We start from the raw sequence: 20,224 nt of genomic DNA, 5'->3' as shown, positions 1-20,224 counted from the left end.
CTATTTAGGAACAAAGGTAAACTTGATAAAAACTGCTATCATTGCAGAAAGGGCAATTAATGTAAAGGGAGACGGCCATCCCAGGCTGCCTAAGTGCACACTGAACTGTCGGCAGACACTGCTTGTCACATTGGTGTCCCCGGTAATCAAGAAATTTCCTACAGGCTTAAAAATAGCATCCAAGAGAGCCCATGACACTTACCTTTGTGGTTTTCAATGGTCCCACTGGTGATAAACAAGAGGCTGAGAAGAGCCACTGTGATGGCAGTCATCATTATAAGAAGGAAAATCAGGAACATTTCCAAGGTAGAGAAGGTGCGTTTGGCCATTTCTCCTGTGGTAAAACAGAGATGGAAGAAGGAGGAAGAAAAAGACCGAACTGCAAATTAAAATGCATAGGCTTCAAGCTGCCCAAGGCTAAGATGTCTTAGCTCATTCATGTCAATAGACTATACAAAGGATGGCAAGTACAGAGCACACTTACCACTTGTTCCACATGCCAAGCCCATGGCAGACGAGACCAATCAATTACAGAACCCTTTCTGAAAAGCTTGGATATGGATTCCAAATCCTTCTCAACACAACACTCCTCCTGGCAGCCACCACTCATGATTTGGCATTGGCAGCCGAGCTAAAATCTATTTGCATTCCTGAACCATATCATACTCCTTTCATTTATAGTGATGGTGCTTTTTATGGGTCTGTATGTGAGTGTGGGCTGGGAGAGCTTCTGTCAACAAGGATGACTGTTACACCCATATTGCTTGTTCTTGGTAGAAGGCTGGCTGGGTTTAGGGCTGCATGCTGGTGGTCACGGAATAAGTAGAATTATCTCATCCACATGGAGGTAAAACTCATAACTTTGGCCTTTAAACTCTATGTTCTAACTTTCGATTACTACCCGGTAAGAAAAAGGCATGGAAAAGGAGGATTGGCATCTCTGATCTCAAGCAAAGCATTAGTAAAATTTTCCTCTTTGGTGATCAGAAGGATCCCACACATTTTGCAAACCCTGTATCCAAGAATGAGGATGAAGAATGTCCTTGTGCACCACAAAAGCATAAAATGTCCATACAGATTCTTGAAGATGTTTTAGGAGGAAAATTCATCATCACTCAAAACGACTATACAAACTAAAAACCCATATAATGTTAATGAAAAGAAGTATAATAGGGTGGCTAAAAATTGGGTTCTAAAGTCTGACTCCAGAGTTCCAATCTCATTTCTGCCACTTATTGGGTGACCTTGGCAAATCCTCCCCTAATACTTAGCCTCAGTTTCTTCATACATAGATAGGAATGCAATGATGATAATTTTAGTACCTGGCTCATACAGTCCCTATAAAAATAAGATGAGACAATGCAACAATACTTCTTTTGTTCCATGGGATGTCATAAGTACTCAGAATGTTAGCATTTATTATTATATTTCAAAATAGCAAAGAGTCTGGGCTCCTTACTGTCCTTAAAGAGAATTTATAGGAGGCTAGTGATAAGGGATGGTAAGAATCACAAATGGGACGTTTACAGTCCATTTTCTTAACCTGTGCTTTAGAAAGCCTGAGCAGTAAGATGAAAATTCCAGGATTTGCCCTAAAAAGTGGGTAATTTGTGGCTAAGATTTTAGTATAACTATTCCCAATAGTTATAAAATGACAATAAGTAGATGTATTTAGTATGACCCAGATGATTTTTTTCTTTCAGTTTGATTTAGGTGGCAAGATAAAAGATAGCATATATAGTTTATCTGTAAAGATAGAGTTTACATTTACAAATCTGAAATTTCAAATTTTCTTTTAAAATTTTTCATAAAATATGGCAACATTGAGCCAGCATTCACATGTGCCAAGAGTTTCCTAAAACCCAGTAGCTGCTGTTCTCATTAGATGGGGACATTCATTCTCCAATCTGCCAGTCTCTACCCCGCAGGCCTTATCCATCTAAGTTATTGCCTGTTTTGTGCAGGCATTTGATTTTGCAATCCCCAGACTAGAGGTCAAAGATCAGTCTAACAGCAGACACTTCAGAGTTAAGGCTGAAGTGGGAGTGGACAAAGTGACTAAAACATCTTCCCAGATTTCCTGGTTATTGAGAAGCTTTCCTCATCCATTTCACCACCCTAAACCCTTCACCACCACCAGCTGGGTCAACTTCAAATCTAGGACAAAACAAATTAGGTCTACGCCTTAGTCTCCAGGAGTGAGGAAACACCTCTAAGATACGCCTCAGAACTCCAGTAATCTACAAATGTTTATTAGTTATTATTAGCTGCTGTTTCACTAGCAAACCTCAAACCCAGGTTTGCTCAAAGTTTGGGTTTCTCTGAGCCTTCCTGCTAGGCAAGATGACCAACAGCTGGACCTCCCAACCTCGGGGCATTGACCCCCAGATTGTGTATGTAAAAGTAGTCACGTGGTAAGAAACTGCATATCAAACAAAGAGGCTACAAAATAACACTCTTGTTTGTTTTTACTTTTGCTCCATTGAACTGATCACCACCGCCAACCCCTTACGCAAGTCAACAATGGCAGCTGATTTCACCTTTGTTTCCACCTCTTACTTGGACTTGAATGATCTACTGCATGTGTTTTACCACTCTGGTTAACTGCCAGAATTACTGCCAACACATTACCATTCTTTTTGAACCACTTTAGCTGACTCTGCCATCACCTTTAGGGAAATTAAAATTTGGATTAGCACTATTTATTTCTCATTGATGATTAAAATCTGAATTCAAATATTAAAGCAGATGCCTTGTCTACCTTCGGATGCAAATGCACCTTGGAGAGCTTAGCCAACGATTATACCTTAAAGGATTATAGATTTCATAATGGTTCCTATTCAATCTGTCATAATCCTGCAAGCTCAATAATGAGGTTCTCATGACACAACAGCAAGCCATTTGCCACATCTGCACCACACCAAGGTCCCTGCTTTTCAAGAAGGTGACAGTAAAAAGTATTTTTTTTTTATTTTGAAAAAGAAATTTTTTTTGAGACAGGGTCTCACTCTGTTGCCTGGGCTAGAGTGCCGTGGCATCAGCCTAGCTCACAGCAACCTCAAACTCCTGGGCTCAAGCAACCCTACTGCCTCAGCCTCCTGAGTAGCTGGGACTACAGGTATGCGCCACAATGCCTGGCTAATTTTTGCTATATGTTTTTAGTTGTCCAGCTAATTTCTTTCTAATTTTTTAGTAGAGACAGGGTCTCACTCTTGCTCAGAGTGGTCTCTAACTCCTGAGCTCAAACGATCCGCCCACCTGGGCCTCCCAGAGTGCTAGGATTACAGACGTGAGCTACCGTGCCCAACCTGTAAAAAGTATTAATAACAATTTGGCAAAGGGGGTTTCCAAAGCTATGAAAATGAGGGGAAGCTTTAGGGTTCTGTCAAGATCTCTGAGACATAGGATTATTCAAGATCCCTCCCCGCCTCCCTCCCCAAGAAAAAACAGTCATTCTTACCTGATTCTCCTATTCAAAAAAGCTTTCACATCTCAGGAAAGGAAATGGCCATCCAGAATCTTGTTCTCTTTCCCCTTGCACGTTCCTGGACTCAGACTTCCTAGTACTTTCTGGAACCTACTGAAAAATGATTTTTACAGTCAAGTCCAGGAGAGTTAAAATTCTCATTAGCATACGTCTGTGAGCTTAGTACAAGGATAAGATTAAAGTATATTGATAACAAAAGGCTTATACACAAACTCTCTCCCAGGACAGCCTGTTATTGAAGATAGAAGTTGCAGAAGGTCTCCTGGACTGAAGGTCATCTCAGCCTTGATATAACTCTTCCAGCATGACAAGTTCTGTGCGAGGCCTATAACCTGGATCTCAAAAAAATTGCACCTGTTTCATTTACCAGTGGTCATTCTACCTGCAATAAAAGGGACATTAGTGTGGGCTATGGATACCACTGGGCAATATTTACAATTCCAGTACAGAAAAGTGATGTTAATTTTTAGGAACTCATATATAAAAATTGTAGATTAGCTAAGAATGTGAATAATAAATCATACAGCAGGGCAAAAATGCTATGCAACCGTTAAAAATTACACTGAAAAAAATGTAATGACATGAAAAAAATTACCAAATATTACAAAACAATATGATCTCATTTTTGTAAAGTGTACATCATTTATACATGTATGGTCATAAAGACTGAAGAAGCAAAATGTTAAGAAGTTGGGTATTTGGTGATGATGGGTGGTTTTTGTTTCTATATTTTTGCTTGGTATTTTCTAAAATAGCCATGCTATATTACTTTTGCAATGGGGAAAATAAAATATTTTTCCTTCTCTTGAAGAATGTATACTATAAAACAACATGAAGTTTAACAAAGGACCTCAAGAGACAAAGTAAATCTTAGAAAATCCAAGCTGACCAGCATGCATTTTGCAGAAAGCCACATAGGCTGCTTAATTCCTTACAGAGTTTGAAGAGAGGCCCACAAAGTTCCAACTGAAATGTTAGAGGTATATGTGCCTTCAGACAGGGCATTTAGTAATGTATCTTGGATTCCTCTCTGCTGCTACAGAAGGGAACAGGTTAAATCATGGTATTGAACAAGGTTTTTTTAGAGTGCATTTGTGTTAGAATCCTTGGTTACAAGCAATGCAGACCAAATCCGGCTAACTTAAGGCAAGGGGAAAACAGAGAGAGGAAAAGTAAATTCACCAGATGGCAGAAAGTAAAGCTGCAGATGCAGGCTCATGAAGGGCAGGAGACAGGACAGCCTGGTGGATGTAGGCAGCAGGAGCTATGGGACTGTATCTTCAGGGCATCACCACTGGGAAGGACGCCCTCCCCTGCTGAAAGCTTTTGTTCTACTGCACTCAGGAGCCAGGTCCTGACAGCAGGATCTGACTGCCTTGGCTTGGGTCATATACTTATCCTGTACTTTGAGGGGTGCCTAAATGCAAATCTTAATAAGACTATCCCCAAAGAAGGAAAGGTAGTTCCCCCAAAAGAAAGTCAAGGTGGTATAGATGTTGGACAGTAAAAGCAGCAGATGCTCAGTGGTGAGCTGCCATTGGATTTCACCCTCCCTTCTGCCTTGTAGTGGGAGACCTTTAGACAGCCCCCATGGTCTCCTCCAGTCCTCTTCAGGCATCTTTCTCCTCATGAAAAGGAGCCATGCCATGGCCCATTCACAGAATCCTGCTCAGTGGCCAGTAATTGAGTCAGATGAGATCATTTTAGCTAGGGTTTTAGTAGATGATAATGGCCTAACATATCACCTTTCCTAGACATCATTTGAAAGATCATACCCGCACAGTAAGGGGCTGAGAATTGAGGCTAAGAATCCAAGCACTACAGCAGAGCCAGTGGAGAAAAGCTGGCTCCTATAGCCAGGAAGAAGACTAGATCTGGATGAGATGAAGATACAATCATTGCAAATATTTTAACTTGTGCATATATTTTATTTCTGTCTGAATGACCCCCCACATAAATCCTATTAGCTAGGTAGTCTAACTGTTCTTCTCTACACTCTACCCCGACAAAGTCACTCATGGACACATACTCCACCCATTTTTACAGATGAGGAAACAGAGACAAATTTCCAGAACAGGAAAGAGTAGTTGAAAGTGAGTGTGATCCTGCAGTGGTTATTTTAGGATACAAAGCCCAAGTCTCCAGACTCCTAGAGAAGACCTTTTTCCCCTCACCAAACTCCTACTGTCACATTCTTCCATTTTTTAACTCTTAGAGTAATCAAAGATGAAATTGTTTCTAGAAAACATATACTATTTTATGTACAGCCAGATTGTCATCTCTAAACACCATTTCTTGACAAAAAGAACAGAAATGCTTGAGGAAAATGCTGGTTTTGTGTCTAAGGCAGGAAACACATGAACTAAACTTGGGATATTTTTATCATACCAGAAATTTTTAAAAGTTATCAAAATTATCAAAACTATATTAAAAGAACTAAAGAGGTTCTAACTAACCGAAGATCAGTTCATTAGAACATCAGTTCATGATGTCATTTGGTACTTGTTAAAAAATGGTAGGGAATTAATTTTTATTCTGAAAATTGGTTAAAAAATGGGGGGTGAGTGGGGTATAGTAGAAATCAAGGGTGTACTCTGCTTTTCCTGTATACATAAACCTAGAGAAAGCCAAATAGTTAATGAGGGCCAGTTCCTCTAGATGGAAGTATTCCAGCTAATAAATGAGGAGGCAATGACAAACTTGAGTCTCTATATTTTTGCAAGACCCAAAGAAATGATGGATCTGGGCAAAGATTACCAACAGCTGATTATGTTACCAAAAGAGGGACAACCAGATACAGCAAGCCTCTGAACGATGTATGCAGCATTCTCAAGTATTCTTACCAAAAAGTGAAACCTTAACCGGATCTACCTCTAGATCTCAGTGCCTGTTTGTAGGAATACGAGCGACAACCGCAGACATATGTCAGAGTGCAACATGGGGGTACAGTAAGCCAAATCCAGACTGTGAGAAAGTGTATGATGAATAAGCTAGTTTCTTTAAAAGATGAATTGGAAATGAAGAAGAGAAAGAAGGAGAAGCAAGAGTAGGAAAATGAGAGAGGCAAACAAGAACAAGAATGGGGGGAGGGGAAGAAGGGCAGAGGGCAAAGGAGAGCCTGGCCAGGGGAGAGGGGTGGGAAGAGGACAGGGAATAAGAGAGACAAAGGCTCTGCATTGAATGAGGCTTGAGAGACACATCAATCAACTGTATAATGAAGGCTCAAAACCAACATTGGAACCTGATCCAAACAAACTTTTCTTTTTATGAGACCATTGGGGAAATGTGAACACTGCCTAGATATTTATCCATGTTAAGGGATTTTTGTTTAAAATATTGGTGTGTAAGAATGGTACTATGATTCTGCTTTTAAAAGAAAGTCCTATTTTTGTAGAGATGCATTCTGAAACACAGAATTAAAAAAAGATACTACAAAAAGTGCAAAAATAGGATGGATGGATAGATAGTTAGGACAGATGAAAGGATAGATGGATGGACGTAAGATTTGTTCTTGAATATGCCGGCTAGTGAGAGAGAGGTAGGTTAAAAGCCACAGTAGCAGATACCGTGAAGTGCTTCACTCAACACTCATTCCAAATCTTTCTAGCACGCAGAAACCGGTCCCCCATTTGCCTGGCATTCCAGGTGGAGTTTAGGTTCTGCCTTTCAGATGTACTGCATGAGACTTTGATTCAGAACTCAGCCAGCTGGGGAGAGATGCAGGGCATGGGACCCCCATGTTGCTGGCTTGGATCACGGCAGCACAGCTCTGAGCTGGCAGCCGGGTGGCTGCTTCCTAATCCCATGACTGTGGTGAGGCAGCCTCCCTCTAAGCGGCTCAGTTCTGCCATCTAAGTTGGGGCGCTGCTCCTAAGAGCTCTGCCTCAACTCTCTGTCTTCAGCCTTCACAACGATTCTGTGAGTTATATATATATATCCCTTAATAAATGCTTTTCTTTTTAAGCAGAGTAGATTCTGTTAGCTCTAACTAAGAACTTGGCCCAGCTAAATCTCACAAAAGTGAGATTTATGGAGGATCTACACATTCCAATCAACTGGACCCTGTGTGTGCCAAGCTGCCTCTGGGAACATTTCTAAAGTTAAAAGTGATGAGAAGTTTGACACAATGAATTTTTTTATTGGCTCCAAAAAGAAATTCGTTTTAAGTACACAGGGCTGCTATGGTGGTACCTTGACATCTCATGGTACTGTGCAGGACTGAAAAATCCCTCTGAACCTCAAATCAGTCTCATCTTCTGTTAACTACAGACTCACATTTTCAAGGGTTTCAGTTCAACCTTGAACTCAACTGGCAAGCAGTAGAAGGGAGGCCTCTTTTGTTCCAAGTGGGAATGGGTGTTTCTTATTTGGATGCCTTATGCATCCATATGTTCCACCTGAGACTGCAACTAGGGATGTGCCCCAGTACACTGGGGAAACCAGGTTGATTCCCTGAGGGAGGTCCCGGGGCTCTAACCACAGTGGCAGGGCAAGGAAGAAAGTGGAGCAGGCCGGGAGGGCACACCATGGCTCTCCTTCCCCCAGGGGATTTGCAAAGCCCATGTTCCCAGCAAAAGTAGATGATGACAATCCTTCTGCTTTTCTCAGAGAACAGGGCAAATAAACTACTCCAGGGTTGCCGAGTTTCTCTCCTCAAATTTACCCCAGTCCTGCTTTCAGTACAAAGAAAAAAGATAAAGGGAGGCATCAAGGGTACAAGAAGAACTGGCATTTAAATCCAAAGTCTAGATTTACATATTTGTTTATTTGTTTGTCTTCAATATCCTTAATCCTTCTGAGCTTCATTTTCCTTATTAGAAAAAGAGAGACAAATAAGAACCTACCTTATTAAAAGACCACATGATGGTATGTTTTTAAAATTATCCTGCTAACTCTATAATAGGATGCAAATCAGTTTTTATATTAATCATGGATTAAAATATTATGGGTGCCCAAGAATGGTAGGTTCTGTGCGTTTTAAACTCTATAGCACAGTTATCTTTTCTTGGTGTATTCTTTATGCTTGGTTCTAAAGATCTCCCTATTTGAGTTGGATAAACTCAACCTTAAGGGAGGAGGAGTGTCTTTTGCTATTTTTGACACATACAGAGAGTTTAAAATCTAGATAAAATTGGAATTGGAACTGCAAAACTTCCTTATGTCTCTACTGTTACAGAAACAGTGGGGGAGGGGCTGTATAATCTTTTTCAGAGTATTTGGAAATTATTCTCTGATGATTTATCTTTTTCCAAAGAAACAGATAAGAATTTATTTCATTTGGCAGTGACAGATTTGACCTGTTTGCTACACAAGATTACAAAGGCAGATTGGGAGGAAGCAGGCTGCAGCTGCATTTATCATCATTTCAGGGACAGGGTGACAGTATCATTTGGTGTAACTCTTGCCCTCTACGTAAATCTCAGCTGGTTTGCAACTGTCCCTGTACTGTGCACCTCTGAGAAAAGTACCTCATGGTCCTTTGGTAAAGCTTGGAAAAGAAAGAACCAAGAGAAGCAGAAAGCAACTTGATGGTATCAAGTCCACTCTGACGCAATCCGTGTTCTCTCTGCCAGCGTGAGGAGAGAGGCAGGAGCATGTGAATGGAGCTTAGCAGGAAGGCATATTGTCTTTCCTGTTTTGGGCAGAAACAGACCTGAGCAGGAACTCTGCTGAGTGGGAATTGCTCCCTGCCTGGAGCAAACTCACTGGCAACCATTCAGGAAATTCCCCATTAGGTCATCAAGAAGTCAAAGGGAAGGAGAACCGGACCATCCCTGTGCCAGAAAGAAACGCAAACTATTTCTCACATTCTCTCTTGCCGCAATTGTCTAAATCCTTCCCAAAGACAATCTGCTTAAGACCCGGGGGAAAAAAGGAAAAAGTTCTTGGTAATATGTATCTACCTGGAGGAATAATGCCTGCAGGGGGACTTAACATCTTGGGTTTGTCATTGATTTGGGATGGTGATAAGAGCCAGGTGACATCTGAAATGCCAGGCTCAAAGGATGCAGTCAATGAAATGAAAGTGGGTGTCTATATGATGATCCCACTTTCTGGAGGCCAAGACCATCCCTCCGTATGAACTGGAGGCTGAGGCATGGGTAGGAAGTCTTCAGGGACTGAGGTTAGGGTAGAATGTGCCAAAGAGTCAGAGGGGCCAGCCCAGGAAGGTCTACGAGAGACAGGTCTCCCTCTCTCAATGACGAGAGGGAAACCCAGCAGGAATCTTGAGCTTGCAGGAGCCAAAGGCAAGATCCAACTCTGAGGTCAGAAACAAGATGGGGCCAGGCAGGGGTGGAATCTAAGCTAAAGCAGACAAGGCACAAGTCCAAAGGGGTTGGCAGCCTTGGGTCCAGGTCACCTACAGGTAGTATTTTTTACTCCATTTTATGAGTCAGTAGATTAGAGAGACTTGTGTGGGTTGGGCTGGCTTATCCAGCCAGGACAAAAAGGACAATAATTAAACAACAATTTATTGAGCTCTGATTATGTAGATAATATCAAGCTTGGGCGAGGAGGACAGTCACCTTTTTAAAATAATGAAAAATAAAATGAAATTAACTTATTGAACTCTTAGTAGGTTCTAGACACTGTTCTAAGAACATTACATGAATTATTTCATTTAGTTCTCACAGTAAGTCTAAGAGAGTGGCACTATTCCTATCCCCATTTTACATTTGAATTAAAAAACAAAAACTAAGTCATAGAGAAATTAAAACAAATAGTCAGAGGTCATATTGCCAGTAAGTGATCAAGCTGGATTCAAGACCAGATCATCTGCCTTCAAAGTGCTCTAGCTTGACCACCAGCCACACTATGCAACACAAGCACCTGCCTTTTACAAGTATTAATATAATTTCACATCTACAGAGTAACAATAAGATAGCTCACGTGAAGTAGTCAAAACCACGAAGTTGTTTTAAGAAGAATCAAGCCTTCAGATACACGGAAGGTGAGAAGAGGTAAGGATTCTGCAGTCCCCTAGACCAACCCTTTCAGAGATAAAACAAAGTTACCTGCCCGAGGTCACCATGGGGAAGACTTGAGCGCTCATTCATAGCTGGTCCTCCAGTCCTTTACGGGAATATGGGAAGGCTATGCTTTTCAGCCCCCTGGTAGTTACTGGACAATGGACTGTGAGTGGCAGTGACATGTGTCACTTCTGGGCTGGAGTATTTAATGCTGAGGCATGTGAGAGGGGGTGTGAGTTCTGCATTGTGTCCCTTCCTCCACAGTGGTGACCCCGATTGTCACGTGTCCAGATGACAGGCTACAAGATCCTTGGCATACCACTTGGAAGAACTGTGTCAAGAGTTGCCAGACCAGGAATGGGCTTTGCATAAATAGAAAATAAATCTTTGTGTGTTAAGCAACTAAGATTTGGGGGGTTTATTTGTTACTACAACAAGCCTCCAGCCCATCCTGACTAATACCATCATGATGCCAAGTAATGAAGATGACTCCTTATCTAAATTATAAATCTTCTTTTTAAATTCTTTTGGTCCAATAAACACCTCAAATCAAATGGTTTTATTTCTACTTTTCAAAACATATTAAAATCTCTCTAATTTGGAGATCAAATTTCATGCGATCTTAACTCCGAAGCATAGTTAAAAATAGAAAGTAAATAGCAAAAGGCCTCTAGGTCACAGAAATTCATGTAATAAAGTCCATGCATTTCATGACAAGAGAGACTCCCAGGCCCCTTCCGATGGAGAAGACTTTTAATTTACATACAATTCCAACCCACTGTTCTTTTTCTTCCAATCACAGAAAATTAGAAAAAGCCAGGTTGGTGTGAGCAGGGACACAGGTAGCAAAAGCAGTAGCTGAAAGAGACTCAAGTGAAAATGACTCCATCCAGGACAATAAATCAACAGTCAGAGTGACAAATTGAGTCATTGTTAACAAGCTCTAAAACATCATGATGTGGAACACATTCGAAAACAGTTTCTTCCATAATATTTTTTTCTTAATTTGAGGGTTTAAAACAAAGAACTCCAAGATTTAAAACTATCAACAATATAAAGGGAAAGACAGAGACAAGAGTCTAGACTAATTCATTTCAAAATGCAGCACTGTTTCATTAGAGTAGGATTTGAGCTTTTTTTTTTTATTTTCCACATTTTACTTAACCATATTTTAAATTTTCCTGCAATGATCATGTATTACTTTTGTGATATAAAGGTAATTTTTTTAAAGGAATGAATTCAGGTATATGAAAAAAATCACACAGTGTGGCTTTAAAGTGTAAATTTAAACCATTTAAAGGGAATACTTTAATCCCCCCATCTGGGCTAAAAAAAAAATAAAAAAAAAAAGAAGGTGTCAGCTGTGCTAGCCTATTCTGATGTATTCTCAAATGAATAACTACTAAAAATAGAGTTTCTGTTTCTTATATATATGAGGAGGGCTGTGCTGACCTCAGAAATTCATGGTCCAAGTGCATGGGGCTTTTAGAAGTAACAAGGCTTCAACCAATTTAGTCAGGACTGATGGAACAGAGTGAGTTCTAGCTGCTTATTCACATCACTAATCAGAGATCAGGCTCAGCTACCTTTTAATGTGCAGGTGAGCTGAACCTTGGATGCATCATAAGTGATAAAGCCTCTTCTGCATAGGATAATCATATCGCTGTTTACATGAAGGATTTGATAACACCAGGTTGCACGGAGCTGTGACAAAGTTGCCAAGCCTGTTGCCTCGCAACTGAGTCCAAAGTTGAAGACAGGATTGAAGACTAGTATTTTTTCCATTCCAATGTGTCGATTCTAGGGTTAATGTATTCAGAAGGTGTAACTACTGGTTCAGCCTGGGCACTGAGCAATCAGCACAGATGCCAGTGTAAACAAGTGGTACAGTAGAACTAGAAGAATGAATTCCTGCTTAACATCAACCAGCCATGGTGGGTTTCTTTATAAACCTGGAATTATGCATTGGCTAAAGGATTTCTTCCTTTCTTTCTTTCTTCCTTCCTAAAGGATTTCTTCCTTCCTTGAGGGATTTCTTCCCTCAATCATTGAGTTGGAAGCCTTGTTCACAGAAGTCATTAAAAAAAAAAAAAAAAAAAAAAACCTTTGGTAGGCCAGGCGTACTAGTTCATACCTGTAATCCCAGCACTTTGGGAGGCTGAGGCAGGAGGATCGGTTGAGGCCAGGAGTTTGAAACCAGCCTGGGCAACATAGCAGGACCCCACCTCTACAAAAAATAAGAAAATTTATGGCCGGGCGTGGTGGCTCATGCCTGTAATCCTAGCACTCTGGGAGGCCAAGGCAGGTGGATTGCTCGAGGTCAAGAGTTCGAAACCAGCCTGAGCAAGAGTGAGACCCCCGTCTCTACTATAAATAGAAAGAAATTAATTGGCCAACTAATATATATAGAAAAAATTAGCCGGGCATGGTGGCGTATGCCTGTAGTCCCAGGTACTCAGGAGGCTGAGGCAGGAGGATCACTTGAGCCCAGGAGTTTGAGGTTGCTGTGAGCTAGGCTGACGCCACGGCACTCACCCTAGCCTGGGCAACAAAGCGAGACTCTGTCTCAAAAAAAAAAAAAAAAAAGAAAGAAAGAAAGAAAAGAGAAAATTTAGCTGGGCATTGTGGCGGCACCTGTAGTCCCAGCTACTTGGGAGGCTGAGGCAGGAAAATCAATTGAGCCCAGAAGTTCGAGGTTGCAGTGAGCTATGATGATGCCACTGCACTCTAGCATGGGTGACAGAATGAGACCCTGTCTCAGGGAAAACAAACAAACAAACAAAAAAAAGCACCAAACCTTCCTATCTCACCTCACACCACTGAAAAATTACTTCAATCTGTCATGAGGGGGACATGCCACCAACAGCTGTTTTACATAGGGTCTTAAGACATGAGACTTTTCTCACTAAAGGGAAAAACATGAGAAAACTGGCATGATGTCCCAGGCAGAACTGCCAACATGCTGGGTGTGGATGCCTCCAGCCAAACCACAATTACTTCCATAACGAAACTGAATTACATGATGAAAGAAAACACCTTGCTCTCGTTCAGGCAGGTCATAAGCTGAATTATCCTTGAAAGCCCTAACACATAAATTGGAGGGAGAGAAAACAAACCCAGTTTATAGGGAAGAAAAGTGAGACCATAAGCAATGCTTAAAATCTTGCCCCCAAAGAGGGAGGCTGCCTGCAACATGCTCATATTAAAGGCCAGAGTAAGTAAGTGGGCACATTTACCAATTGCTCTCTCCTAAGTGTTAAGTCCTTTACCACAGGTTTTAAGTGTGGGAGGGAAACTTATAGATGTCTGCAGACAAACAAATAGCCAAAAAATGTCCAACACCACTAATTACCAGAGAAATGCAAACTAAAACCACAATGAGATATCATCTTACACCAATCAGAATGGCTATTATTAATAAGACAAAAAATAACAGATGTTGGTGAAGATACAAAGAAAAGGAAACTCTTTTACACCATTGGTGGGAATGTAGATTAGTGCAACCTCTATGGAAAACTGTATAGAGATTTCTCAAAGGACTAAAAATAGAACTATCATATGACCTAGCAATCCCACTACTGGGTATCTACCCAAAGGAAAAGAAATCAATATATACAAAAAAATACCCACACTTGTGTGTTTATCACAGCACTATTCACAATAGCAAAGACACGGCATCAATCTAATTGTCCATCAGTGGAGGATTGGATAAAGAGATGTGATCTATATAGACAATGGAATATTATTCAGCTGTATAAAAAGAATGAAATCATGTCTTTTGCAGCAACATGGATGGAACTTAAGTGAAACAAGTCAGACACAGAATGACAAATACCACATGTTCTCACTTGTAAGTGGGAGCTAAACACTGTGTACACAAGGAAGCAGAGTGTGGAACAATGGACAATGGGGAGTCGGGGGATGTAAGGGTGGGATGGGGTGCATGAAGGGAGGTTGATTGGTGGCTACAACGTGCCCTGATGGATGTACTGAAGGCTCTGACTTCACCACAGTGCAATAGATTAATATCAATGTCGCAAAATTGCATGTGTACCCCATGAATATATACAACTAAAAAATAAATTAAAAAAATAAAAAATCGAATCATCAAATTGAAAAAAAAAATACCAATGAGTGTTGAGGAGACAATGGGGATGACCTGACTGTCATGATCAGAATGTGTGCCCTATCCAAAAGGACAGCCACCACTCATTGGTGCCATGAGGAAATGTAGGCCTGGTGTTGATGGATCTTCCTATTTTTAAACAAAAATCAATAATACAGGTGTTTATCTCAAATATTTTGATTTTCAAATGTAAGCCAACAATTTTGGGGATAAAACACATTTTTATCACTCTTTAGGTGAACACTATACAGGACAAACTGAACATATGTGGTCCATAAGTTGCAACCTCTGATTTAATCCATTCTTTCTTTTATTCAAAAATATTTTCTGAGCATCTATGGAGTACCAGATACTGCTCTAGGACTAAAGGATACAATTCAAAAGGTGAAATTCCTGCTCTCAAAAATCTTACAGTCAAATATAAAATAGGGATGATGGCCAAGTAATTATGATACTGAACTATGTATACCTCCGGGGTCCATAAGAGGAGGCCCTCACCCAGGCTTGAAGTGGCTCAGAAAAGGCTTTCCCAGGTTGGGACCAGAAAGGTAGCTGTTAACCAGAAAGGTATCAGCTAACATTGGCTGCATAACAAACTACCCCAAAACCCAGCAGCTTAAAATAACAACATTTTGTTTAGCTCATGATCTTATGGATTAGCAATTTGGGGTGGGCCCAGCTGAGCAGCTATGATCTGGGACTTTCTAATGTATCAACAGAGAGGTTCTGGGTTGCTGGGGGCTGGGTGGGAGCTGCTCCTCTCGAGTGGCCTCAGCTTGGACAGCTTGTGTCTGCTGTGCATCGTCTCTCGTTCTCCAGCAGGCTAGCCCAGGTTCCTTCACGTGGGCAGGTAGGCAAGCTTCCAAGGGAACAAATGGAAACACGCAAGCCTTCCAGTGCCTCGGCTCAAATCTGGCACGCTGTTAACTTCCTCTGCATTCTGTCAACCGAAGCAAGTCCCAGGGCCCGGCCCAGATTCAAGGAGAGGGAAAAGGGTCACCGCCTCTTGATGGGAAGTCACATTACATAGGTGTGGTTACAGGGAGGGGTGAAGACCTGTGGCCATTCTGGTGATGCGCTTCACCTAGTAAGAAGGCATGGCATGCACAAAGGCCTGAAGATAATTGAGAGAGGAAATGGGGTTTGCGAAACTCCAAGCTGTGTGGTATGACAGGAGCAGAGAAGGCAAAGGGGTTACAAGGGAAAGCGTGGTAAGTATGGTCAGGACGTCACACAAGGTCAGTCTGGAACAGCAATCAGGAAACGTGGGCAGCAATAAAAACAATATTGAAAACAGTTCTGGGAGATTCTCTGAGGTCCTTGGGCATCTCATTTCTTGGCAGAGACCCAGTACAAGCTCCTGCTACCCTCCTGAGCAGACATGAAAATTTTTCACGGTCACAGGTGCCATTATCTGTGCTGCCCTCTTGCAGCTTCCTGGCTGCCATAATCTGGTGATGGCTAACCCCCAACCACTTCCTTCTCTTCATGTGTCTCACTGTGGCTGCAGCTGTTCTCCATAAGGTGTGAGAAGAAGCCTCCCTGAATCACAGATACAACTGTTATTGGACCCCACCTTCCTGGAGAAATTTGGGACAAATTCCCTCCTCTTGAATGGGGAAAACAGCTGAGGAGCACAACTTAGAGTCAAAACCAAAAGCGTCCCTTGCTGCAGGGAGCTGGGGTGTCAGAGTTTCCTTTTTTTCTAGAATGATCCCCTGACGCTCAAATCCAGTGATGTGGGGTGATCCCTGTTTTGGGGTCTTGATCCTGGGCATAGAGAACCAGCCATTGCAAAGCTTCTGTTACCATTTCTTTTCAAGGGTATCCATTCCTGCCTGATGCCACCAAAATTCCCGGTGCCTGCCGCGAGGGATGGCCAGGTTAGCGTGGCTCCTTTCCTCCCTCTGCATGATGCATATGCACTGGGGATCTGATGTGTCCTCCGCTTTTCTTGCTTATGATTGACTTGACCTCACCTCTTTGCAGAGAAGCAGGCACTTTTCTTTCTCCGAGGAGGAGATGCAGAGACCCACAAAGTGTCACTGCAGAGAGAGGCTTTGAAAAGGTGCCAATTGGAAAGCTCTTTCAGAGCCAGCTCCTGGTTTTAACCAAATGAGGCAAGGTTTCCAGGCCTCATTCCACCTCACTGCCCTTTTCCTTTGTCAATAGTAATGGGGGTGATTTCCCTCATCCTCCTACCAAGAGTCCACTTCAGAGTTGTGGAGCCAGCACGGACAGGACGTGTGTGATAGTGCTGTGTCAACAGCGGAGTGTTCCAAAGATGTCATTTATTAGAATGGTGATCTCCCAGAGTCAATTTCTTAATCCATTGCTTCCTCCTTAAACTTTATACACCCTCCTAATGTGATACTTAGTATTTGATGGCTGTTTCTCCATTAAACGATTTGGCGTTAAGAGTCCCTTCCTGTTCCTGTCTGCCCCCAGCACCAACTCAGAGCTTAGCAAACAGGATCCCAATTCTACAAATGAAGCTACTGAGGTTCCGGAAAGTTCAACGAGATAACAAGTTGTAGATACAGGATTTGAATTCACATCTTTTGAGTCCAGCAGCAGCAATCACGCCACCCTGACACATGATAGGTGCTCAAAAAATGCCTGATGAATACATTACTGAATAAACCCTCCTGTTCTTGAACCCTTACCTTATAGGAAAATTGCCCGTTTTATCTTCACATTACTAGGCAACTACTAAACACATCAAAATAATCACCTCGCTGGTTCACACAAAGTGCTATGGAGACTGATGAAGGGCAATGCAGGACCCTAGAGTTGTGGGGGGAAGAGAAAGGATGCAGGAGGCACAAGACCAAGAGTAGACCGAGGGCAGAGGCTCTTACTATCAGAAAAGGTTCATCTCACCTTAAGGATACTACACATCAGTGACCTTTACGAAACGCCTTAAAAGAATTTTTTATTTCATCTACTCCTTTGCATATTTTTTAAGGTGACAACGAAAACTTTTATACGCCTAAATAGGTAGTTGCAAAAATTATGCTAACCAATTTTCTGTATTGTACACATATTTTAAATATATTTTGGCCGAAACCTTGAACAGCAGACTCAATCAATGAAACATACAGGAAATATCCATCCCCAACCCTAATTAGCCGAACCAACTTCATCATCAAATCAGGCAGCCAGATCAAAATTGCCGTTAAAAATCATCTGACTTCATCTTTTATTTTCAATAAATGCATTCATACACATATTCTATGCCCACGATAACCTTCTCTCTCCCTACCTGCAATTCTGAGACAGTCAGAGAGCCCAGAAACAGAGCCTTTGGCATGAGACCCGGACAGAATGAGATGTGGATGTGGTCTGCTTCTGTTTGCTTTGCTCTCACTGGGCTGTCTCTCTGCAGCAATGTAAACAGCAGTCAGCCCTTTGTGTGATGCCAGATTTCTCTACACCTTGGGACAATGCCCCATGGTGAGATTCCAAATGCATGAGAAGTTTGCCTTTATGTTCTGAAGCAGGAGCACTCAAATGAGTTTGTCAGGGGGAAATGTTTGGAAAAGAGTTCAAATGGAAGCTGAGAATCTGGACATTGATTCCCTCGGATGCTAACTGGGCCCAGGCACCCCTGGAAGTCTTCAGCTGCCTTCACCTCTATCTACCACCATGCACCACGCTTTCCAGATCCATGCCCTTTGCCCTCTTCCCAGGACTCAGTATTCCTGAACTGGCCACTGCTGAGGCAGCTGGTTTCTTTCACCTGTCAGCGTCCAGCCTGCAGAGCCCAGGCTCCCAATTCCTTGTTCTCATCACCTTTTCCTCACTTTGGCGAACCTCCATGACCTCAGGGAGAGTGATTTTAAAGAGGCATTAAACTGATTTATATGATAGCACCAATGACTAGTAGCTTGTCCAGGTTTTGAGGTACTGTTTACATTTTCCTAAAGAAGCTTATTTACCAAAGAAGTCTCCCACTGGTTGGAAATTCAAGCTAATATAAGAGAAGCTCTGAGCACTGAGGAGGAAATATTCTAGATGATTTCAAGACAGTTTAAGACCAGTTTTGATCACTGTACTGGAAAGCAGTGATTTGTTAAGCAGGATCCAAGCCTGACAAGCAACATCACATATTTTAAATCTGCATTGGGTGCTAACTGGGAAAAAGTCACCAATGTCCCGTAGTCAGTTGGTGGCTGATTCTGCAGTGATGGAATGGAGATAGAATGAGATCCAGACAAACTTCACTTAAGTCCTTATATATATCCCTGGAAATTCTATCACATTGAAGTCTTTGGGGGTAGTTCTAGTCTACTCTGAGTCTCAGATATTTTTAATTGATAGAACAGAGAAAGACACCCAAAGTGTCGGGAAGGTGCAGGTGATGTAATCCAAGAGAGTCATTTAAAAGAACAGAGATTCTGAAGGTTATTTCTGGTCACACTGCATACACTGGAGACTGAAGTTGTCAGGTTGTAAGAAAGAAAAAGGCCATATCCAAGATGATGCTTCTCTTACTCAGGCATATGGTAAATTTGGAGAAGTTTACTAAGTCTAAGGATTTGAATCTTGCCTTCCAAAATGTGGTAGGAAGATGGATCTATGCCACTTGGCTTCAGAAATTCAGCAAATAACTCTTCAAACCAAATCCATGTCTCTGAAGGTAAATACGAAGATTCACAGAAAGAACAGCAAAAAGATCATCTTTTGAATTCAACTGTGACCATGACATTCAAATGACCTGACTACACAGCACTGGAATTCAGATAGAATTAAAGAAAATCTGCCGTTGAAATCAGAAACATAAATGAGTATGAAGAATCTGCTCCCCCAGTCCCTGCACCCCTGTTACTTATTTTCATGATAAACAGCAGGCTAATAAGCATCTGTTCCTTCTCAATGTCCAAGGGATGTTGTTTGCAAACATGTACAACCATTGCTTTGTTCTCTCGGGAGAAAACAAAACACTATCAATCAAAGCAAAGCTACATACCCAGACCTGCTGCGGCAGCTGCTTGTTCAAAACCGCATGTCATTCCCCTGCAAGCCAGAGTGCCGGGACGCTTTGATATCCTCTGCCCCTGCTCCTCTGAGCACTGCTGCAGGTTAACTCTTGGAGGCTGGATGCTCTACCCAGGGAAGCCAAGGCTCACCAGCCAACTTAACCACTTGCGTGCTGACTCATGCACTGGGCAGGACGCAACCCTGGCGAGCCTGCTGATGGACAGATTCCTGCACCATCCTTGGAAGGTCACACCTAAAGCTCGTCCTTTGGCACCCTGCACAAACCCAGCTTGGAAAACAGTCATTGATTTTCTCAGACAGACCTGCTGATCCTATTTGATTTGGAAAATACTCAATTCATTCCCTACCCTATCAGTTACACACCACTGAGAGGAGACTTCACAGGACAAATCAGCACAGAGATGTAAGTTAAGACCATTTTGGATGAAAGAGTTAAACTCTGGGAGAGGAGTGCCCCCACTTTTCTGGAGAGATTGCAACTAGATACAGGAAGTTGATTGCACACAGTCACCTTGGTAGTTTGGGGAAGCAAATAAGACTGTGTTTACATTTTTCTTGGTGTGTTTTCCAGGCAAGACCAAAAATCAATTTCTGGCAGAATGGCCCCTGTTTGAATCCACATAGAAGTTACTAGGG

The 20,224-nt window shown here is 42.0% G+C and overlaps 1 protein-coding gene across 3 annotated transcripts in view; it reads right to left on the bottom strand.

Moving 5' to 3' along the window:
- ASAH2 (N-acylsphingosine amidohydrolase 2) overlaps positions 1-19,828 on the bottom strand; it is a 91,120-nt gene extending 71,292 nt beyond the window's left edge. The window contains exons 1-3 of one of the 3 annotated variants that reach the window (XM_012762867.3): positions 19,557-19,828; positions 3,461-3,580; positions 203-334 (exon numbers count right to left, since the gene is read on the bottom strand). In XM_012762867.3, the coding sequence (XP_012618321.1) occupies positions 203-329 (127 nt within the window). In that variant the 5' untranslated portion in view covers positions 330-334; positions 3,461-3,580; positions 19,557-19,828. Of the gene's footprint in view, positions 1-202; positions 335-3,460; positions 3,581-17,849; positions 18,015-19,556 lie in introns of those variants that run through there. The other 2 variants (XM_012762869.3, XM_020280561.2) reach the window with 2 other exon arrangements.
- Between the last annotated feature and the right edge of the window lie 396 nt (positions 19,829-20,224).

Source organism: Microcebus murinus, chromosome 14 (assembly GCF_040939455.1).
Source record: "Microcebus murinus isolate Inina chromosome 14, M.murinus_Inina_mat1.0, whole genome shotgun sequence".
Lineage (NCBI taxonomy): Eukaryota > Metazoa > Chordata > Mammalia > Primates > Cheirogaleidae > Microcebus > Microcebus murinus.
This window is presented reverse-complemented; position numbering and strand designations above follow the sequence as displayed.